The sequence below is a fragment of the Colobus angolensis genome, unplaced genomic scaffold, assembly GCF_000951035.1.
Source record: "Colobus angolensis palliatus isolate OR3802 unplaced genomic scaffold, Cang.pa_1.0 Scaffold10, whole genome shotgun sequence".
Taxonomy (NCBI): Eukaryota; Metazoa; Chordata; class Mammalia; order Primates; family Cercopithecidae; genus Colobus; species Colobus angolensis.
The window spans coordinates 2,053,113-2,078,356 of NW_012110919.1; the positions used below are offsets into that span (position 1 = coordinate 2,053,113).

Below are 25,244 nucleotides of genomic sequence, written 5' to 3' on the forward strand. Positions count from 1 at the left end.
TAGTCTAGATCATAAGAAATCACACAAATCATCAGTCTGGAATTATATTACTGAATATAATTTTCAAACACAAATAATTTAATGACCCCTTCTCAACAACTCAGGAGCCAACAAATCTACCACCATCAGTAGAAACCAAGAAAGTTCAATTGAGATTCTTCCCCTGGGTTTTGGGGGCAGTTTGACGTATTGACCACCTAAATCGCTAGACTCACAAATGCAACACTTATAGTGGAATAATGCAAATTTGATTTTCAGATAAAAAACTTTTAAGTTGTTCCATCTTGTTTTATTTTTTGTTTTAATGCTGCATAACAAATTATTGTAAACTTAGTAAACCTATACCCAGTTTTTTAGCCTACAGTTTCTGTAAGTCAGAAGTTCAGGCCTGACCTGACTGGCTTCTCTTCGAAGGGTCTCACAAGGTCAAAATCAAGGTGATGACCATGGCTGTGGTCTCATGCAGAGCTCAGAGTTGCTTGTGTCTATAAGCCTGAGGACCACATATGCTTACTGGCCATCAGTTTCTCTCACCATTTACAGGCCTTCTACATTCCTTGCCAAATTGGTCTTTCGAGAGACAGTTCACTTTACTTTGAATTTCTCTCATGCGTCACATTTTGACTCTGACACCAAGATGCTGATTTAAAGAGCTCATCAGTTTAGGTCAGGCCCTTTTAGATAATCTCCCTTTCTTAAATTCCACTGTGCCATGTAGCATAGCCCAATTATAGAAGTGATATCCCCAAATGCCCATCATACTAAGGATTGTAGAGGGCATGGGCATACTAGGGATGGGCCTTTTAGGGAACATCTTAGAATTCTGCCTACAATATACATCAAAAGCCTTAAGAATTAATCTGCCAAAGCCTATACCAAGGGTCCATTACGCTGGTACAAAATGCCAAGTCTTATAATTTATAAGAAACTGGCATATATGTTAAAGGCGTTGTTCAGTTATCCTATACATTTATAATTTTAGGATAAAGATTTTCTGTTCTACAGATGAGATAAATTATAGGCTAAAACAGGCAGAAACATACCCTTGCCATTGGAGATTTAAAAAAATACCAAAATTTCACCCTACCATTTTCCATGTGCTTTATTTACCCTGGATTTTTTTCTTTAACTGTACCCTATATGGGTTGTGTTAGTAGTATTTAGTCAGAATGTTTCATAGGAAATCAAGAACATTTGGAACAACTCACCTTAATACACAAAAATGAGATAAATAAGCTTACCACGAGTCACTGAAATCTGGACTTCCAGGACTGCATGAAGAAATTCATGTCATGAGTAACTCTATTAGTTAATCTAGTCACATGGCTGGATCTATCATCTTTACTTCACATCACCCCATGAGAACTTATGCACTGTTTTTTCACTTGTTTGAAAAGCAGTTCATTTTAATTTCTTAATATCTGAGCTAAAGTTCTTCTAAATTTTGTTCCTCATGTCATCTTATTTACTTTATCATATATTTTTGTTTTTGTATTTCTTTGTTTCTTAGGTAATGGATGACTGAGTTGGTTGATTTCTTGTTGCTAGGTCTACCCTATAAATATTTTTAAAAACTATTTACAGGTTTTAAGTGCATTATAGTTATTATAGCATATGTATATGCCTATTTATATCTATATCTATACCATCTACCTACAAACTGGTTTTTCTGATGATTAGCTCATCACCAAGGAATGCTAAGTAAGGGATAACTAATATATTTCAATCAACCACAAGGGATTATTAGTGGCTCTCTGGATCCCTCAGTCACTGAGGATTCTAAGTTTGGTTAGAAGTAAAATTGCTCAGAAAGGGCTGTGTGAAGTTAGAGTTGTTTGTAGGTGTTAAAGGCTGAAGTATGTAAAGATGCAATGCTTTATATTTGGTATTTCACATTATATTTGGCATTTCATAGGAAGTTGTTATTCCAGAAAACACAGATACTTAGGAGATATTGTATATTAAATCATCTTTATATAGATATGTTTGTTAGCTTAAATTTCTTGATGTCCTGAAAAATGTCTGAACCTTATGAGAATGCCTAGAGCTTTATGGGCAGTGAAAATGATCCTGATGGTAAGGAATGGGTTAAAAGAATTCTGCAGATATAGTCATTTTTTTCATTTTTGCCTAGAGAAGCCATGATCCCAAACAGCATTTTTTTCCTACTGTGTATTTGGTCTTGTGAAAGGAATAAACAGCACCCTTGAAACCATTCCCAAAACCTACTCAAAATAGAAGATTCACTTATGGTAATCATCAGATCTCTTTGATCCTCTGTAATAGTTTGAGGGAAATGACAAATAAGTTTGAACTAAAATGTTTAACTTGATAGATAAATTCAGAAATGCACTAAAAGTTTTTTTTAACAAATGTGTTTTTATGCAAGATGAAAAAACAAGCAAGGAAGACAAGTTAACCACTGAAAAACTTTCATCTTATATTCTACGTTGATGCATCACATTGGAGATGTAGAAGTCACATAGGGCAAAATTGGTGTTAACAACCATAAATTCTCAATAGAAAATCCTGTTAACAAACAGAATCCATACAGTGAAATAAATCAAACAGTGAATATTAATGAAGACTTAGAAAATAAAGTCACAATCAAACTTGCAGAAGAAAAATGATCCGCTATTAAGCCTAAACTTTATTAAAGAGAGAAAAAATGGGAGGGAAAGATGAAATGAGGGTGAAAAGAGGGTGAGAGTGAAAGTAAGAGAGAGAAAGAGAGAGAAGGGGGAGAGGAGAGTAGATTTTTAAAAACTATCACATTGTGAAAATCTGACTGTTGTATTCATAAGGCAACATAAACAATATTGAAAAATTTTAGTATCTTAGTAAAGATATATCTAGTTCAAGACAAGTTAAATATATGAATTCATCTCAATATTTCCTAACTTTGGTTATCAAAAATAGTTATTCTAAGAAGATTTACACTTTAAAGACGGCCCAAAATATGTTATGATCCTTTAAAGGTGAAGTAATTTCTCTTTTTGTTTATTTATAGCTAATTAGTCTTTGCCAGTGTTGCACATTAGTTACACTCCAGCATTTCAAGGTCTGTTTGCTTTCTGATTCATAAAAATTAACCTGTATCCTTTAGTTATATTAAAAGCCTTGTATTTAATTAGGAACATGTCATGTCAAACTTATGGAATGAGCTACAACCTTGCCAATTTCTGCATTACTGCTGGAGAGACAATCAGTTATTTAGGGAAGCACATTCACTCTTGAGCTACAGTGGAGTTCCAAACTATTGTTCTTTCTCCGTATTTTTATTTTCTTCTAGTTTATTTCAATCTCACATCTTTCTCCTTTACCCCAAATTTTCCTAATCATTGCATGCATACCATTTTAACTCTCTTCCTTGCTTATTAACTTTTTCTAATTTTCTCTGTTCTAACGTCACAGAAATGCATTTTTGTGTTCAATTTGGCAATAAAATTGGAAGGAAATAACATGAACTTTTAAAAAGCAAAAGATTGGCCAGGCACAGTGGCTCACGCCTGTAATTCCAGCACTTCGGGAGGCTGAGGGGGGTGGATCATGAGGTCAAGAGATCAAGACCATCCTGGCCAACATGGTAAAACATGTCTCTACTAAAAATACAAAAATTAGCTCCATGTGGTGGCACGTGCCTGTAGTCCCAGCTACTTGGGAGGCTGAGGCAGGAGAATTGCTTGAACCTGGGAGGCGGAGATTGCAGTGAGCCGAGATTGCACCACTGTACTCCAGCCTGGGAGACAGAGTGAGACTCTGTCTCAAAAAAAACAAAGACTGTTCCGGTATTAACCTCCAAAAAATTGAACATGTTTTGGAGAAAAGGTTATTATGAAATTATTAACAAAAATTCTTTCTACTTATTAAAAAAACCAAACATCTATTTGAAGAGAACAGACCCCAGTCATTCCTCATCTCATGCATTTAAAAGGTTCAACAGTAGGAGGATCAATTACCTCAACTTGATCAACAGGTATGTTTTCATAGTTGTACAAATTATCCAGGTCTTCTAAGGTGCCATCATAGGTTTCTGAGTCATAGTTGATGGACTCTAGTGTTGGGGCAGTCACAGCAGCATCAAAGATGACAAGTCCCAGAACAAGTATTGCCAATGTCTTCATTATTCAAGCTTTCCTAATTATAAAATATTAAAATGCATAAATATTTAATTGATAGTTTATGAATAGTTTGCACTAAATAGAAATGATAAATTAATGTCATTATCAAAGAACTCAGGCTGGTAGCTTTCCTTCCATGGATAATTTATAAACATAACACATGAAATCATCTGATTTCCTAGGACCATTGCCGCCAGATGTTCAAATTAATTCACAAACCTGTCTCTGATTTTACAGTGGATATTTTAATTACAGTAAAATTTTATTTTATTTTATAGAGAAAAACAGAACTTATTCACAAAAGCTTTTTCATCATCTAATAGTTTTACCATTTATTAAACATTAAGATCCTTCATCGACTCTGGGATATGAAGTTGAAGATGATGAGGATAATGATGATGATGGTGATGATGACTGCAAATGTCATACCATTTTATAGGTGAAGAGACTGAGACAGAGTTGACTGGTGATACAACCAGGACATCCACAAATAATTCCAATTTCAGTGATCCATGGTGTGGCTTAGGCATTGGGGTTTTAAAAATAATTTAAAGAAAATAGGACTGATAACTGTTTCTTGTGCATTGAAGCCTAAGGCCTTTTTCAGAGCAAAGTAACAAAGTTTTGTTTGTTTTTTCTGTTACTTCTTTGTAGCCTCTGGATATATAAATATATACATTATTTAATATGTATATCAGTATTCCATGCAATGTTGTCCAAAATGTTCCTAATAAAATAGAATAGAAAAAAATTTCCTTTAGTCCTCAGTATTTTATCTAATTCTTAATAGCTATCTAAGATTTGAACTCAGAACCAATAGGAATATGTGTTTAAAAAGCACTACTTAGCATGATTCCCTTGTATGACTATGGGATTATAGCCATCTTTTTTAAAATTCCTTAATAAGCACAATTCTTATTTTCCATTATAACTTTTATTATACTTTTTGAGGATTCAGTCAAGATCCTATAATTTTAATTATTTTGTTTAGTTCTGTATATACTCATTTGAATACATTTTAGTTTAGAAAAAAGTCTTCATGTTTAATTTTAAACATTTAAGTTAGTGTTATCAAAATGTTACCTAGTGATTCTTTATTGAGGAGGCAAAGTATTGTAAAATTCTTTATCAAGCATATCTAATTTTAAAAGCTTTTATATTTTGGACACACTTCTTGGATTTACTTTAAGAACAGTACCTGTGGTGTTAGTAACTATGCATACATATAAAAGGGAATTCATGATAAATATTACTCTTAAACTTGAATGCACTGGCAGACAAAATGACCTTCAGTTACTTGAAAGAAAGTCTTTATGAACCAGGTTTAGGCAGAAGGATATGAAATTCCTCTGAGAATAAGAAGCAGTACAAGGAGCTCCTTCTTAGCTCCCCTATGCTTTCTTCAAATAAATTTTTTCTTCACACTGGATAAACTAAGCCTCTATTTCAGTTTCCTTTGCAGAAATCTTTGCAGGATTGCAGATTTGGAACTGTTCTAGGCAATTACCAACAAAGTCCTACTTAATAAAGCAGTGGGTTTGCAAGTCTTCCAGGAACCAGTCCCCCATAATCAAGTTGGAAACATTAACAGAAGCCACTACCAACTTAAAAAAATATTTTCCTTATATGTTTCTGGCAACTTCCATTGTTCAAAGAAATTATACACTTGCTGGCCTTTTTTTTCTCACTTCATACTATATTTGATTACATATGGCTACATCTCAGAATTTACTTGCATTTTGCATCACTCCTAGAGCTATCAGCTATAAGGTAGTCTGTGTGAATTGTAAAAATATAAACAGCATCTATCTATGTTTAGTTTAAAAATTTATATTCCTTTCTTCAAGTAATTATAATAGCATTTAATGTAGTTTCTTAATTGAAACTTTGTGTTCACTTTATATCATTAATATTTTAAAATTTATGTGTTTTAAAACTTTCAATATATAGCTCAAAAAACAATCTAAATGCATAATGTCATGTCATCATTACAATACTTTTAATCTCCTGAAATTTCACCATCTCCTCCCTTTGCATAAAATTTCAATTAATATCAATCAATAGTGCCTGTCTATACTGGCAAAGAATGTGGTCTGTGTCAGGACATTTTACTTAAGATATATATTGGAAACCACTATAATTTTATTGGCAACTGTCATGACTATTGAGATTAACTATTTGCTGTATGTTATTAATTCTTAAGCTAATTCAAAATTTTGGATTTTCCAAGAATAATATAAATACAAAGTCAATAACAAAAATAAACCAAATCCATTGAATCAAAGTTCACCAGAAGATATTAAGACAAGTTGAATTACTTTTTAAAGGTTGTTATAGTAGGGAAAGAAAGTCTGATCCAAGAAGAAAGCAAGTATAAAAACTTACCTTTGGCTCTGATGTGATGAAATGGCACAAAGTGACTGAGGATGCAGAGCTAGTGGTATTTGCCCCTGACCAATGGATGTGAATTCTGGTCTGTGGGAGGTGGAATTTATAACACTCAACTTTCTGTTTGCAAAACTTAACATTGGGAAATACTTCTCAGTCTTTAAAAAACCCTAAATTATTTTATAGTCACCCAAACTAAGCAGTAGGATCCAAATCACATATTATATAAAGTTCTTGAAATTATGTTAATAGAGTTATAATTGCCAAAGTAACACCTTAAAATTTTTAAATGGAAAAAGTTGGATTTAACATACCTCATCTATAACAAATTTACCAATTAAGAAATGAAGTTCATGTATACAGTGATACTATAGATGGACATTTTGGCTCTAATAAGAAATAATTTTCCCAAAACTTGAAGTCTTGAATTGCTTTCTACACTTTTCATTAGTGTTAAGTGAAATTTGGTAAATGTTGCAGAAACCTTACCTGTTTAATATTGGGTAAGTAAAAAAAGATATCCCAATTATTTTGATTGTGTGGAATGCTTTGATAGCAAAGCAGGGAACAATGAAACTTCTGCATAACTTAAAAAAATTACATCCAGAAGTAACGCATAAACATGATCTGAGTGTTTTGGGGAGAAAAGGGACTCTTTTTTAAAAAAAAGTTATTTTATCTATCATAGACAAATAAATCAAATTTCACATTTTTTCCTTAGAATAGAAGCTTTATTTTAAGCTCTTGTTAACTTCCATGGTTTGTAAAATTGAACTTTAATACAAATATGAAGAGAAAAAATATGCTTTAAATTTCCATATCTCAATTTTACATTGCATAAGTCCTAGAGAAAGATGAAAATTGCTTCTTGTGTTCTGGTATGCTTTAGATAAATCTAGGAATTTGGTTCTCACTTACGCTTCAGGAGTCTTTTCCTTCATGTCTGCAAGTGAATAGATGTATTGAATTTTGAAAGCTGGATTACTCCTGGGCCAAGTGACAGGAGAGAAGAAGGTTTGTCTTTAGGATTCTCTCACTCCCCTTCCTGCCTCTGCTTCCACCTTCCCTGCCCTCAAAATGTCTTTGCCCATCTATTCAGGGCATTCTCATTTGTCTTCCCCATCATCCAACCCTGCTTCCAAATGATTTGTTCTTAGTATGCATTGTTTCTCTCAAAAACAATTTTATTTGGAACAGAATCAGTGCTAATGGATAATGTATGAAGTCTACCAAGACCTCTCAAAAAATGAAGAGGCCATCTTGGAGACAGGGACTTCTTTCCGGCATCTGTAAAGTCTCACCCCGTCTTATAAAGGCCACTTTTAGAAGCAGTGCTGGAAAGATGCCTGAATCTGAGTTTCTAGGCTGGTCCTCTTTAGCAGCAAGATCTATGTGGGGTGTCAGGTGATTTCACATATGATTGTTAATCACCTCAACACATTCTGAAGCAGAGTGCTTACCACAATTCATATTCACAGATGGAACTACTGAGACTCAGATGTTAAATGATACAGCACCATGTGTGACACAAAGAAAGAGGAAATCAGATTGGCTTTTCTCTGTGTCGGGTCCCTAGACATGATTGAGCCTGTCTGAGGGATATGTGTATACATAAAAAGGCAGTGTTAGCGCTCAGTTCCACAGATTTCTGATTCATAGCCTATTTACCTGTCACTAGCTTCAGGCTCTGCTAAATGTTTTAGAAGAAACAACAGATCCCTTGAGTATCTATGAAAATACCTAACTTTCTTCCTTTTCCCTCAATATTTGATCTAGTACTCTGTGCACCTTGTTAGGTGACAGAGAGGTGAGAGCTGCCTAGCCCCTTGCTTTCTGAAGGGCTCTGGTTAAACTTACAGACTATTTCCAGAAATACTGTTTCGACGCTATCCTTTGTTGAACTGTTGGTGTTTGAATTGTGTCTTCCTTCGGCTTCAGAACACTGTGCAGCTGAAGTCTGATTTTCACGACAATTTAAAGGCCAAACTACATGTCTTTGTATAGCATTGAAGGCAGAAATGATCATTCTTGAACCTTTCCTTCCTCCAAATAAATATGATTTTTACATTACCTTATAATAATTAATTTCTTAAATCATTTCTCTTCATCTTATTGGGACCCTCTCCAATATTTCAAAATCTATTTTGAAGGGTGAGCACTCAAATTGGTTACAATTACTCAAGGACCTAATCAACACTGAGCAGTGAGGAAGGATAAGTTACCTGCTCCGGCTTTTCTTATCCTTGGTGAATATCTTCTGGTCTCATGACAATTTTCTTAATGGTGTCCAAACTTGGTTATTAGAAACCCTCGGGTGATCAGTTATTATGACTTCTGGAGTTATCTAGAAACTGAGGCTTTGCGGCTTTATCCCTTTAAGCCCCAAAACACTTTACAAAACCTTTTCACTGTAACTCTTTACAAAATTAATTAACACCATCCTACTTGCTTAAACAGAATTAATTTTAAACCAAACACAGTCTTTTCCCAGTGGTTACTTTCTCTTTGTTCTACAGCAAAGGTGAGCAGACGCTGTGAGGACAGCCCCCTGCTGTCTCCTCTTGCCCCTGGCTTCAAAAGGTGACATTATTAAGAGCTATGGGAGGGTGTAGATATTCCATCTCACCGATTATAAGGGAAAACAAAAACAACAACCACAAAAATTCACTGCAATGATTACCTGTCTTCCAAAAAAGAACTATTAAGATAAGCCTCATGTTGTCTCAGAGGCCTCCTACTCAGCAGAAATCCAAAGCCCCAGGCCTTCGTATCACCATAAACCCATATGTACCATGCTCATTTTATCCAATCTTCTCCTCCCAGTATCTTTCAAGTCTTCTCTGCAACCTTTGTCTCAGTTTCTTTCAGAAAATGTTCCTTTATTTCCATTACCTTAAAAGAATCTGACTGTCTCCTGACAAAGCTTTTCCTCTGCAGTCTTTTCAAAGTGGTGGTTGGTTGGCTGTTCTTCCTCCCTCGCATAATTCAAGAATGGAGAATTTTTTTTTTTTTTTTTTTTTGCTCCACATTTTCTCTCCTAAATGATCTCTTTACTTTTTCAAAAACATTATTCATTCTGAAATTCATAACATGTGGCTTAGTTACCCACAGCATCCTCCCTGTCATCAGCTGCTAGACATCCTTGTCAAGCTCTTTTATGGTTGATGACTTTTGCGACTGGTTCATTCATTCCCTCCACACATGATCATCATCATTCAGAATTCCATGAACTTCCGTGTGTGATCCATCTATCATGGGGGCCTGGTGGTTGCTTTGTCTTCTCACGTATAGAAATTACCACATTCCTACCCAGCCTCTCACCATCATTGTTGAACCCATCAGCTTGTTATCACCAGGCATTATATAACCTACCAGTAGAGTATTGTCATCATTTGTCTTTTTGCCTCAGAAGACTTTCATTCCATAGACCTCATCACTTTTTTACTATCTATTAAAACTTCTATCTTCACTTTCTCCTTACCCTTGGATTCCGTAGGCCATTATCATAATTACTCCCTTTCAAACACTTTTGCTGTTTCTCTTTTCCCTTCTGTTATACTCACCTGGGAAAACCTCAACTTTGGTTTGGACAACTTCCAAGTGTCTTTGGTTTGGTTTGGACAACTTCCAAGTGTCTCCCATTCTGCATCTGAGAAGCTGTATATTACTAGTGAAGATCACACACAATGATAATTGGTTTCACTTCAAGTTCTTTCAGATAAGCTTCAACCTTGGTTGGCAGATCTAGTGTGTTTCTGACATTGATTCCCTTTCCAACATTAGGATGAATATTTTATAACATAACTTCTGTCCTCAAAGATCCTATATTCCATTTCTCTGCACTGAAAAGATAGGTCATCAGAGAAATAGTTAACTTTCCACTATCAAATTCACCTGCACGTCCACGTATCTTCTTTGACTTCCCTGTTACAACAGTGCAAGAAGTTCAAAATGCATTCCCATGCCTAGGCTCCTATTCCATTTTCTCTTCTCAAGGTTTGTGTTTATTCACTTGTCTCCTCCTTCTAAGTAAAGTATCCCACGCTTCTGCTGATCCATTCTATGTAGATGCACAAATTCTCTGAGCACAGGGTCAGGCAGGTATTCGATATAAACCAAAGGAACTGAATTAAAGTCAATCAAAGTGGTACATACAACAGAAAATTAGAGAGAACATGCTAAGTCTAAAGGAATTCAAAATCAAATGATTTAAAATTACTATAGAATCCAAAAATGTGTCTGCAGATTTAATTCAGTCTATAGATCCTTCAAAGTTGGTTTCTGCAATTATGCCTTTTTTTAAAACAAAATAATGGCCCTTGAAGTCTACATTTTCGTCTGCTACAGTTCTTTTTTATGTGCCCTTTTTCAGAAAAATAAATTCTCAAATAAACAATATGCATTGACTGTGTCTGCTTGCTCTGTTCCCAATCACTCATCATTCCACTGCAGTTGGGTTCTGTATGAATAGTTTTCTGGCTTTGTCTTAGTTAGTGTCCCAGCAGCCTACCTTGGCCTTGACGTGGTTTTTCTCTGACCACATTAGCTATGCTTTCTCAGTTTCTTTGTTTGCCTTCTTTTTCTCAATCCAGCCTCTAACTTTCAGAGTGCCTCAGGTTTTAGTCATATGATTCATCTTTTCTCTAGTGATCTTTTCTCTGTGGGTGACCTCATCTGCTTTCATGCTATAATTGCAACAAAAACAATAATATGTTAACAGTAACTAGTTTTGAATACATACTATGAGCCTGACATTGCTTATTATCCTCATTTATGGAAGAGGAAACTAAGGTGCAGGGAGGTTAAGTGACTTCAACAAATAAGAAGCAGAGCCAAAATCAAAGCTGAAGCACTCTGGCAGCAAAGCCCGAGTTCTTAACTACAATACTGAACTAACATTTTATGTGCAAATCGTTCAGGTTTACATCCTCAGCCTCCATGTTTTATTCTGAGCCAAAGTTTCATATATGCCATTGACTACTTAGAACTTGACATCTTCACTTGGATGTCTAATTAGAAGATCACAATGCGCCTGATATGAAGGCTTTTAGACCCACTGTAAGCTTTGATCGTCTCCTCTTCACAGTGATCAGGTGGTGTCAAATCACCCTAGTTGGCTCCAGCCCAAAGCCGTAAAATTGCTATTGATTTCTTATATTTCCTAATGTTTCCCCTCCATCCAATCTACCAAAAGAAATTAATTCTACTACAGAAGTATCTCATTTCACAATCATCTCTCTCCTGTACTACCAGAAAAGCATATTACCAAGTCTTCCTGCTTCCTTTTTTTTCTGTTTCTATCATTCACTCATCAAACACGAGCCAGCGAGATAATGAAAAAAATACATGAAACTCCACATTTTTGTCTATGTGTTTTATCTACTTTATTTTATTTTTAAATTATATTGTTTGATTTTTTTTCATTATACTTTAAGTTCTGGGTTACATGTGCAGAACGTGCAGGTTTGTTACATAGGTATTCACGTGCCATGGTGGTTTGCTGCATCCATCAACCTGCCATCTACATTAGGTATTTCTCCTAATGCTATCCCTCCCCTAGCCCCCAACCCACTGACAGGCCCTGGTCTATGTTGTTCCTCTCCCTGTGTCCATGTGTTCTTATTGTTCAATTCCCACTTATGAGTGAGAACATGCGGTGTTTGGTCTTCTGTTCCTGTGTTAGTTTGCTGAGAATGATGGTTTCCAGCCTCATTCATGTCTCTACAAAGGACATGAATATTTTATGGCTGCATAATATTCCATAGTGTATATGTGACACATTTTCTTTATCCAGTCTATCATTGATGGGCATTTGGGTGGGTTCCAAGTCTTTGTTATCGTAAACAGTGCTGCAATAAACATACATGTGCATGTGTCTTTATAATAGTATAATTTATAATTCTTTGGGTTTATACCCAGTAATGGGATTGCTGGGTCGAATGGTATTTCTGGTTCTAGATACTTGAGGAATTGCCACACTGTCTTCCACAGTGGTTGAACTAATAATTTACACTCCCACCAACAGTGTGAAAGCATTCTTATTTCTTCACATCCTCTCCAGCATCTGTTGTTTCCTGACTTTTCAATGATCGCAATTCTAACTGGCGTGAGATGGTATCACATTGTGGTTTCTATTTGCATTTCTCTAATGACCAGTGATGATGAGCTTTTTTTCACAGGTTTATTGGCGGCATAGATGTCTTCTTTTGAGAAGTGTCGTTCATATCCTTCGCCCACATTTTTTTTTCTTTGCAAACTTGAATAGCTTCACATTTCTCTTTGAGTAAAATCAAAACTCTTAAGCCATGGCCTGCAAAGCTCCCTGTCAGCTAGATCCTCCCTACTTTTCCAAGCTTAGGTCAAGCACCTGTTCTTCAGTCACTCTACTTCAGTTATATGGATGACCTTTCTATTCTGGAATGAAGCCAAATCAGTGCATCCTCAAAATACTGCATTTAATATTTGTTTCCACACTTTAGAATGGCTGCCTCACTTTTTAAACTTCTGCCTAAACATCCCCTCAAAAGAGGCTTTCCCTGACCCCCTCCACATCAGGGTAGACCCCCTTCCTTCCCATTACAGTCTACCTGCCCTCCACATTTGTTTCTTCATAACCCTTGCCGTATTCTGTTACGTTTTTCTATTCTTATATATGTCTGCCCAAGGTGAATAGAAACTCTATGAATAAACATACTTTCCTGGTCAGATTTACAGTTGTATTCTCAGTGTCTAAAATAGTCCTTGGCTCAAAGTTTATGCTCGGTATTTTTGAATGAATTAATCAATTAATGAAATTGTGAATTAACAAATAATCAATGAATAGCCATTATGAGTTGCTTGAGCTATTCTAATATATAGGAGGTTGCTTGTATTTATAATAATGGTAACAGGTTCTTGGCCAACATGTTAAATTAATTCTTTTTCCGGTTTTTTTTAAATTACTGTTTTTCTGTTCTGTCTAGGCAAACTACCAAACTGTTCAGTGACACTTTTCAAGCTGCTATCCATGGGCCTCTTGAAGTGAGGTTTTACTTTTATTTGCTGCTAAGACTTTCTTATGCCACCTATAAAGATACATGGCATGGACTTTTGATGAGAATCTGGAAGAGTTTCTGTACCGCTTAAGACTTTTTCTGGCTAAAAGTTAAGAAAACCAAAAATCAAACTGGCTTAGGAAAAGATCATTGATTTGCCCAAGTAACAGAAAAGTACGAGTTTCTCTTTTTCCAGAGAGCTTCCTTTGGTAAGCACCATTCTCAGATGGGTTTCCAAATGGAAAATATGGCTACAGCTGCTCTGTATCTTACAAATTTTTCAGGTTGAAATTCAGAATTGAGGAATTATTTATTCTAGAAAACCCTCTAAAATATTTTCTTTGTGTACTTGATTCTGATCAAACTACATACTCATCACTAAAAAAAAAAAAAAAAGCGGGGGGGGAGTTGGGGGAATTAAGAATCCTAATTTACTGAATCCTAATGTCATTCAAAGCTTTACTCAAATGTCAGATGTTACTTCTTCAGTTGCTTCTTCCCTCACCACTTCATTTAAAATAGATCCAACTTCATTATAACACTTAAAACTATATGACATTATTACATAAATTATTAGTTTGTTTATATCCTCCACCAGAATGTTATCTCCATGAAAAAACAGTTTATCAGTTTTGTCTACTGCTGTATTCCCAGCCTATAATACATAGCAGGCATTCAGCAAGTATTTGTCAAGTAAATACATGAACTGACTTAGACCTTAGGACAAATGCTTTCATCCCATAGTTTTCAGAGAACTAAAAAAAGGGTGGAGTGGTTCTCGGCAGGGACTAGTAAAAGAATAGCAAATGGATCATGAGTAGCAGTAGTCTTTGAACCTAAGCACATGGCCTTTCTGACACCTGTTTTGCCTAGGCAAAAGCCTCTTGTGCTGCATTTCTCAGTCTTATCTGCATTCCAAATGAATTGAATGCAAGATACTCATAGTTCAATTGATAAACAATATGTTACAGTAATATTATTAAATCTCTGCTTCATGAATAGCTTGTGGTACACTATATCATATCACTTTTCACAATACACATACTATATCAGTAATAATTAAAATCATAGTTATAGTCAAGCACTATGAATACTCGTTTTATCATTATAATTTGGACTTCAGATTCTTCTCTTTTACTTGCCTTTTTTATATTGCATTTTTTTAAAAAAACTTATCATTTTGGTATGCATCACATCTTTTATCATTATAAAAAGAACAATAACTAGATATGTTATTCTCTTTATGGCTATTTTGAATAGGATTCCATTTTTGATTTGGCTTTCAGCTTGGATGTTGTTGGTGTATAGAAGTGCCACCGATTTTTATGTATTGATTTTATATCCTGAAACTTTGCTGAAGCTTTTTACCCGATCTAGGAGCCTTTGGGAAGAGTGCAGAGACTATGTGGTTTTCTAGGTGTAGAACTATATCACCTGAAAAGAGAGTTTAATGTCCTCTCTTTCTATTTGGATGCCTTTTCTTGTATTTCTTTCTCCTGTCTGATTGCTCTGGTTAGGACTTCCAGAACTATGTTGAATGGACTGGGGAAAGTGGGCATTCTTGTGTTGTTCCAGTTCTTAAGGGGAATGTATCCAGCTTTTGCCTGTTCAGTATGATGTCGGCTGTGGGTTTTTTCATAGATGGCTCTTATTACTTTGAGATATGTTCCTTTAATGCCTAGTTTGTTAAGCATTTTTAACATGAAGAGATGTTGAATTTTATTAAAAGCCTTTTCTGCATCTATTGGAATGATCATGTGGTTTTTGTTTTTAGTTTTATATGATGAATCACATTTATTGACTTACATATGTTGAACCAACCTTGCATCCCATGGATAAGGCCTTCGTGATTGTGATGGATTAGATTTTGGTGTGCTGCTACATTCAGTTTGCTGGTAGGTTGCTGAGGATTTTTGTGTCTATGTTGGTCATCAATATTGGCCTGAAGTTTTCTTTTGTCGTTGTTGTGTCTCTGCAAGTTTTGGCATCAGAATGATGCTCACCTCATAGAATAAGTTAGGAAGGAGTTCCTCCTCCTTGATTTTTTGGAATAGTTTCAGTAGGATTTATACCAGCTCTTCTTTATAAATCTTGTGGAATTTGGCAGTGAATCCATCTTGTCCAGGACTTTTTTGGGTTTTTTTTTTTGCTTTTTTTTTTAATTACTGCTTCAATTTCAGAATTTGTTATTGGTCTGCGCAGAGTTTTAATTTCTTCTTGGTTCCATCCTGGGAAGTTCTTTGTTTCCAGGAATTTATCCATTTATTCTGAATTTTCTAGTTTGTGTGCATAGTGGCGATTATAATTGTCTCTGAGTGTTTTTGTGCTTTTTTGTTTTTTGTATTTCTATTTGGTCTGTGATAATGTACCCTCTGCCATTTCTGATTATGTTGTTTGAATCTTCTCCCTTTTTTATTAGTCTAGCTAGCAGTCTATCCATCATATTTATTATCTCAAATATCCAACTTTGAGTTTTGTTGATCTTTTGTATGGGTTTTCACATCTCCATTTCATTCAGTTCAGCTCTATTTTTTTTCCTGCTAGTTTTGGTGTTGGTTTTCTCTTGATTTTCTAGTTCCTCTAGGTGTGATATTAGATTGATCATTTATATTCTTTCTAATTGTTTTATGTGTGATATAGAATATATCAACTATGAGAATTACAAGACACTGCTGAAAGAAATCAGAGATAACATTAACAAATGGAAAAACATTTCATGCTCATGGATAGGAAGAATCAATATTGTTAAATGGCTATATCGCCCAGAGGAATTTACATACTTAATTATATTCCCACAAACTACCAACAATATTTTTTCACAAAATTAGAAAAAGAACTATTCTAAAATACATATGGAACCAAGAAAGTGCCTGAATATATAAAGCAATTCTAAGCAAAAATAACAAAGCTGGGCATAGCACACTACCCAACTTCAAACTATAATAAAAGGCTACAGTAATCAAAACAGCATGAAACTGGTACAAAAACAGACACATAGACCAATGGAACAGGTTAGAGAAACGAGAAATAAAGGTGCACACCTAAACCACCTGATCTTCAAAAAACTGAAAAAACAAATAATGAGGAAAGGACTTCATATTTAATAAGTAGTGCTGAGATAACTGGCTAACCATATGCAGAAGATTGAAACCATATGCAGAAGATTGAACCCCTTTCTTTCATCATACACAAAAGTCAACTCAAGATGGATTAAAGACTTAAATGCAAAACCTGAAACTACAAAAACTCTAGAAGAAAACCTAGGAAATACCATTCTTGACACCGACCTAGGCCAACATTTCATGATGAAAACTCCAAAAGCAATTGCAACAAAAGCAAAATTGACAAATAGGACCTAGTTAAACTGAAAAACTTCTGCACAACAAAGTAAACTATCAACAGAGTAAACAGACAACCTACAGAATGGGAGAAAATATTTGGAAACTATGCATCTGACAAAACTAATCTGGAATCTATACGGAATTTAAACAAATTAAACAGCAAAAAGAAACAACCCCATTAAATGGGCAAAGTACATGAATAGATACTTCTGAAAAGACATACACATGATCAACAAGCTTATGATAAGATGCACCACAACACTAATCATTAGAGAAATTCCAGTTAAAACCACAATGAGATACCATCTTATATCAGTCAGAATAGGTATTATTAAAGTCAGAAAATAACAGATGTTAGCAAGGCTGTAGAGAAAAGAGAATGCTTATACAATGCTGGTGGGAATCTAAGTAGTTCAGCCTCTGTGAAAAGCAGTTTGGAGACTCCCAAAGAACTTAGAACTATCAGTTGACTAACAATCTCTTTACTGGGTAAACACCAAATTAAATATAAATTGACATACTCTCATATGTTCATTGCAACAATATTCACAGTAGCAGAAACATGGAATCCACCTAAAAGCCCATAAACAGTGGACTGGATAATGGATAATGAAAATGTGGTACATGTAAATGATGGAATAGTATGCAGCCGTAAAGAAGAATGAGATCATGTTCTTTACAGGAATGCGGATAGTGCTAGAGGCCATTATCCTAAATAATTAATGAAGAAATAGAAAAACAAATACCACATGATATCACTCATAAATGGGAGCTAAACAATGAGTACACATGAGCATAAAGAAGGAAACAATAGACACTGGGGCCTACTTGACAGTGGAGCTTGGGAGGGGGGTGAGGATTGAGAAACTACCTATTGGGTACTCTGCTCACTAGCTGGGGGATGAAATTTGTATACCAAACCCCAGTAACATGCAACTTACTCATGTAACAAACCTGCACATGTACCTCCTCTCAATCCTGAAATAAAAGTTGTAAGTAAAAATAAAATTTCAAGATCTATAATTATTTTGAGTAAAAGGAAAAATAATCTACCTTAAGTATTATTTACCACCTTAAGTATTATTGTCTCTGCATATCTAAAGATAAAACAGAGGTGGTATATATAGTTACATGTAAATAATATTACAAAATATAAGATATCTGATTTAAAATCTTTAATTCTACTTATATTTCATATTAGAAAAATACTGTAATTGAAGGAATAGATGAGAGTCATATAGATGTTTCATTACAAGAAATATTATTTGAAAATTATCCATTCAAAGATTAATATTAAGAATAAAATTATTTTTTAAATATTTCCAAGTTAAATGCACTTATTTACATTTACATTTTACTCTACAATTTTTGTTATGTTTTTACTTTACAGAGATTGACAAAAGTTTTCCTATATCTCAAAGCACACTGTTTGCTTGCTTCAGCTAGCATATTTTGAAGAGTTATGTCTCCTGCACTTTTATTTATATATTATAGCACATTTAATTTTCACAAAAACCTGTGAAATAATTCTACTATTAACCTGCCCAAGATTATACAGCTAAAACGTTTTAGAGCTGAAATTATAATACAAACTTGTAGATCCGGCTATTCTCTTTGTCCAGTTATACAACACGGTATTTTTTACCTTTGACATACACACTGATGTTTGACCTTAGATAAATAAAACACTGGTTTATGTAAATAGATTATTTAATGCTAATAATATATATATTTTTGTCTCTGCCTCATTTTTGAAATGCACAATTTTGATACGATTTTCCTTTTCAGCTATATTTGTTTCCAGACAATTTCTTCCAAAAAGTCTTATACGTACTACGTTCTTTGAGTCCTTGCATGTTTGAAAATATCTGTGAACATTTTATTCTAGGGACAAATTGTTTAATGGAATACTGTTGGGCAACATTTTTCTTAGGACACTGAGACATTGCTTCATTTTCTTCTGGCACTAACAGTTACAGTGGAAAAGTCTGAAGCCAGCCTAATTATTTTTCACTGTTTAGGTCACCTGCTGTTTCTCTCTGGAGGCTAGTAAGATGTTTAGTAGACCTTGAACCTTAGTAACATCACAAAATGATGACTGGGACTTTATGTTTCCAATCTTTTCTGGAGAAAAATATCCTTTTTTTTTAAAGTTTTCAGTTTGTTATGTTTAATTTCAACACAGACCTCTTCTACTTTACCTTTGAATTTTTATTTCTGCTGAATTCACTGTGATCTATTTTCTGAGATGATAATTATATTATGTTGAAATTCACAAGACAATTATGGCAAAAAACTACTTTGCTTTTTTCCCATTACCATCATTTTTCTCTCTAGTCAGTTTTATTGTTTTAGTATTTTATGAATCCTGCCTTTCTTCTACTGATTTTAACAAATATTTTGAAATATGCCCAAAGAAAGCATAAAAAAGGCCTGCCCTTCATGGAAACTTATTCTAACAGGGCCCTATCTGGTGTGAACTAAGGGCAATCAGCCAACTCTAGCCCCGTCTAAACTTCCTGTCTCACATGAGGAAAGGAAAAAAGGGGTCTAAGGATTGCTTCTGAATGTCATAACCCAGGAACTCAAGTCTACTGAAATCATTGATTTAATTATAAGACTATAGAATGGTTACCCTCCCAGAACCTTACCACTATATCAACAGGGCTTCTGTGTAAAAACAATGGCTCACAACTAAGAGAGGTTCAAGACACAGATTCTATTTAATAAGGAGTTTTTAGAAAAACCCAAAGACAAGAGGAAGAAAAAGTTCAACAGAGAAATTACTGGAAACAGAAGGTCCTGGCACCTGTAGCTACTGCAAACATTCAACACAGCCCAACGCTGCCAGATTAGAATAAAACTTTACACCAAAAACCTGTTTGCTTTAGTGCCTGTTAAATAATACATCATGTCAAGTTTACAACAAAAAAATTGCATGGCATTTTAAAAGGCAAGATAAAAAGTTCGAAGAGACAAAGCAAGCATCAGAACACGACTCAGGTATGACACAGATTTTGGAATTATCAGATAGAGAATTTAAAATAATTACAACTAAATTGCTAGTAATTAATGAAATGTAGACAAAATGCAAAAACAGATAAGTAATTTAAGCAGAAAGATGGAAATTCTAAGACAGAATCAATAGGAAATTCTAGAAATCAAGACACTATAATGTCAATAAAAAATGCTTTTGTTGGGCTCTGTAGTAAACAGAACATGGCCAAGGGAAGAACCAGTGAGCTTGATGATATGTCAATGGAAACTTCCAAAAGTGAGATATAAAGAGAAAACTTTTTTTTAAAGGAACAGAATATCTAAGAAGTGTAAGACAATTACAAAAGACATAAAATATGCATAGTGGAAATACCAGAAGTATAAGAAAGATAGGAAGAGAAGAAATATTTGAAATAATAATACAGTATTTTTCAAAATTAATAACAGATACCAAACTATATATTCAGGAAACTCAGAACACTAAGTAGAATAAATACCAAAAACCTATCCCTAAGAATATTGCATGCAAACTTCAGGAAACCAAAGACAAAGAGAAAAGTCTGAAATAATCCAGGCCAATGGGTGGGAGCCTTATCTTTAGAGGAATAAATGTAAGAATTGCACTGAATTTCTCATCAGAAACCACGCAAGTGAGAAGACAGTAAAGTGAAATATTGAGTTTTGAAAAAAAGAAACTCAAATTCTAGAATTATGTGTTCATTGAGATTAGCTTTCAAAAATGAAGGAGAAATAAAGACTCATTCAGTCAAACATAAATGGAGGAAATTTGCCACCATCAGGCTGCTTGCAAGAAATGCTAAAAGTTCTTTTGAGGGAAGGAGAATGATATAAATCAGAAATGTGGATCCACATAAAAAATGGAAGAGCAAAGGAGAAGCAATAAATTGAGAGAAAATAAAATGTCTTATTTTTTCTTATTCTTAATTCATCTAATAATAGTTTTTCAAAATAGCAATAGTCACAACATATTGGGACATTATTGTATATAGACGAATGAAATAAATGGCAATGCTATAAAAGAATGGGGGAGAGGAATCAGGAATGCTTTGTTTATAGCAGTTTTATTCATTATTGTCCAAAATTGGAAACAATAAACATATTCTTCAATGGATGAAGGACAAACACGTAGTAGTATATCGATACAATATAGTATTTTTCAGAAATTTAAGATAACTGAGCTATCAAGTCATGAAAAGACAAAGGAAAATTTAATGCCTATTGCTAAATGAAAGAAAGTCATCTGAAAAGCCTACATGTGGTATGATTTCAAACATATGACATTCTGAAAAAGTCAAAAATCTAGAGACAATAAAGAGATCACTGGTTGCCAGTGGTTGGGAAGGGGTGGGTAGGGATGAATAGTGAAGCACTGTGCATTTTTAGGACCATGAAACTGTTGTGTTTGATATTGCAGTGGTGAACGCATGACATAATGCATTTGCCAAAGCTCATATAAGTGTACAACAAAAGTAGTGAACTTTAATATAAACTATGGACTTTCATTAATAATAATGTATTAATATTGGTTCATTAGTTGTAACCAATATCTCAAACTAATGCTAAATGCTAACAAAAAGGGAAGTCTATGCAGGAAGGAGGAGGGTATTTTGAGAATCTCTGTACTTCCATTTCTACTTTTCTACAACTATAAAATTCTTCTGAATTCACTTCACTATTTGTATTTTATATCAATAACAAAGATTAATATATTCATTTACTCAGTAATTTGCCTTAATTGTTAAGTACCTGCTATATCTCAGACACTGTACTTGGGGCACAAGCCCTTATGAAATAGTGTCATGAAAACATAGACTAATATAATCTCATACTGAATTACAGGTAGACCACATCTTAACACGAAGTGATTATTCTTAGGTGTACTATCAGTCCCACTGTTACTACATCTAGTTATGGATGGGTTGCTACATTCATCTGCAAGGGTAACCACACACTATGTACATTTTACATAGACTCAATAAATTTTGTCTCCTTTAGCAAATATTTTTTTGTTAAGGAAAACATTTGAAATCAAAAGAGGCTTTTACTAGAGCAGGAAACTATCACACACTGCATTAATGGTGTTCTTACTACAGCATATTCTCCAGCTTCCAACTTTTGTGGTCTACACATGCATATAAATGTCAGCAGTCTTAACATTTTTCTCTCAAGTTTTCCAACTCTGACATTTGTTGGCTCTGTTATGATTAGTATCTAGTCATTCTTGGGCTGAAGTTTCTTTGTGTTGTCTAACATAGTTAAATCACTCATTCTAAATTAAATAGGCTAATTCATGTACTTGTTTACAAAATGATATGTTTTTCATCTTGGTTTTCACAGCTGGTGTAGGTGAATAGGGTTTTTGCTTTAAGCTTGATTCTGATTCCAAAACATCATCCAGCTTTCACTCTTTCTACACCTCAACTGTGAATTTTGCTCTGGTGTTTGCACTTGAGATAGAATTTGGTACAGTTTTTACAAGCTGCTACTAAGTTTTTCCTCTCTCAAGCTTTAGTTTTTTAAAAAATATTATTGTCATTGTTGTTACCAAAAGGAATACTTAGGTAATATAAATACATATGCCTAAGAATTAAAAGTAGGATTTTAGTGGGTTTATTAATAGTTATCTAAATATCTGAAAAAGTGACTATGTCATGGCTCAGGTAACTTAGATACCAAATAAACACATCAAAAAAATCAGAAATGCTTTTCTTTTACAAAGGAAATTTCAGATGTTTTGTTTGTGACAACCAGGGAATTTTTCCAAGTAAAGACTACAGAATTTTATTTCTCCTTAGCGCATTAGGTCTAGTCTGAGCTTCTTTAAATTGTCTACAGTGCATCGTTTTATACTGCCGTTATTTTTTAAAAGTTCTCTATTGATATTGTTGGTCATTTATGACACAGCAATTACTCTTGCTTGTGCTTAGAATTAAATAATGAATCCTTTATATAGCCTAAAAAATATTTTGCAACATGGCCTCCTGCCTTTCCAACCTCATGCTACCCTGTCACTTGCGTCACTTTCCATGTATGGAGTCACACTAGTCTTTCACTTCCTCCAGTAAGCCAAATTATTTCTCACTACCGTTTCCCTGTCTAGGTTGTTCCCTTTGTTTTCTATACGCTTTTCCTCCTTTCAAAATACCACCACTGATCATTTATGTCTCAGAGAGGCTTCATAGCTGCTCCTCACTCAAATATATTTCCTGTTGTTTTTTCCTCCATAGTATCCCGCTTTATTTTACATATTACTTGTTGAATATTTGGTATTTATTGTCTAATTTAATTTCCCCAAAGTGGAATTCTATGGTGACAACAATCATTTTTACTTTCCCATCTCTGTCTCTGGAGCAAAGAAAGGCTCCAATCAGTGTTTGTTGAAAGAAGACTGATCAGCTTCAACTTAATTTCATTGAGTGGAATTAGTGCGGAAGTACATCAGATCCAAGTAAAGACCACCCAAATCACCTGTTTCCTCCAACATTCACAGCTTCTATGGCTAGAAACAGTACTTGGTACTGGTGACTGCTACACCTCTTGTCATCTTGTGAGCACTTGAGCTGGTACCATTTACTGAATGCTTGTTTTTATAACGTACCATTCTAGCCACTCAGTGAGAAATACTTTTAGTTTTCCTAACTTTTCTCCCATTTATCATTTTTATAATAGCCTTTCCTTTATTCCTTTAAGAAGTGTTATTGAATGTTGACATATAAGTCATTGATCAGTATTATGAAATCTAAAATGAATAAGAAAATATAAAAGCTTCAGAGCTGGAGAGGTTGGAAGAAGGCAGAAGACAGAATATAATACCAATTCGTCATTCTATATATGTATATATACACACACATATATACATATATGTATATATATATAAATACACACACATATACACATATATGTGTATATATATGTATATATAAAATTCGGTGCAGATGTACATACATACACGCATGCCTGCACACACACACACACACACACAAACACACACACACACAGAAATACACCCAGAGGTTAATGATGTTTATCTATATGTGCTAAAATTACAATTAAAATGATATATGTTAAAAGTTATTTTTTACACAATTTCCATTTTTCAAAGATTTTAGTTCCTAAATTAAAAAAAAATGTTATCTGCCTTCAACCCTTTCTAGATCTGAGCAAATTACTGAACTATGCTACCTGGAAAATTCAAAGCTCTTGAAGTTTTCATGGTTATAATTTATTATAGTATTCAGATCAGTATTAAAGTCAAAAATCTCTGGAACGTATTAATTATTTTACAAATATTTTTCATGATTATGATGATTATTATTAAGAAACAGGCCCTCACTTTGTTGCCCAGGCTGGAGTGCAGTAGTGCAATTATGGCTCACTGCAGCCTCAACTTCCTAGGCCCAGCTAATCCTCTGGCCTCAGCCTCCCAAGTAGCTGGGACAACAAGCGTGCACCACCATGCCCAGCTAATTTTTTTATTTTTAGTAGAGACAGCATTTTGCCGTGTTGCCCAAGTTTGTCTTGAACTTCTGGGCTCAGTCTACCTGCTTCAGCCTCCCAAAGTGCTGGGATTACAGGCGTGAGCCGCTGTGCTCAGTTATTCTTATATCAATAGCAAATGTAATATTTTACTCTCTTGTCTGATTTACCCTGTAATTGTACTTCTCAGTTACTATTGAGTATTACCAGGCTTACCAAACAAAAATACAGTATACGCAGTGAAATTTGAATTTTGAATAAATGACTTTTTTTATAATAAGTATGTTCTGTGATATATTTGGAATGTATTTGTACTAAAAAAATTACACATTGCTTACCTAAAATTCAAATTAACTGAGCATGCTTCATTTTGCTGTCAACTTTAATTAGTTCAGCACTTGAATAGGAAAGAGGAAAAATAAATTTTTTCACACTCTAACAATTCACTACAAAGATTACTCATAGAAGCTTGCAAATCTTGGAATTTCTAGAATGGCATGGAATATAAAGTTCATTAAAAAAAAGCAAATGTACAATACTTAATACCTCTCATGGGGAATTCAAATGAAGTTTCATTGAAGGTAACTGAATCTAACTTAATCAAGGAGAATTTGGGAGCATATGTGTAGAGTCTTGGAGTAGTGGGAGTGGGTCTCTTTACCCACTCCCTTGACCTTTGAAATCTCCCTTTTAATCCTTTGAAATGTAATGTGATATCCTTGAAGTAGCCTGAAATCTTAAAGGCATGTTTTTTAAGGCATAGCAGAGCCTAGAATTTCTGTAAAGTGTGCATAAAGAATTTTCTGTGGTTTACAGTGGCTAGTATGAGTCAGTATGTAACATAATAAGGTATTTGTGGGTTCTGT

General features: G+C 34.4%; 1 protein-coding gene across 1 annotated transcript in view; it reads right to left on the reverse strand.

Annotated features, from left to right (window-relative positions):
• The window catches only part of EPYC (epiphycan), a 49,655-nt gene extending 43,069 nt beyond the window's left edge, over positions 1 to 6,586 (reverse strand). The window contains exons 1-2 of the mRNA XM_011933597.1: positions 6,507 to 6,586; positions 3,960 to 4,137 (exon numbers count right to left, since the gene is read on the reverse strand). Coding sequence (XP_011788987.1) covers positions 3,960 to 4,124 — 165 coding nt within the window. The 5' untranslated portion in view covers positions 4,125 to 4,137; positions 6,507 to 6,586. The remainder of the gene's footprint in view (positions 1 to 3,959; positions 4,138 to 6,506) is intronic.
• Positions 6,587 to 25,244: the final 18,658 nt, after the last annotated feature.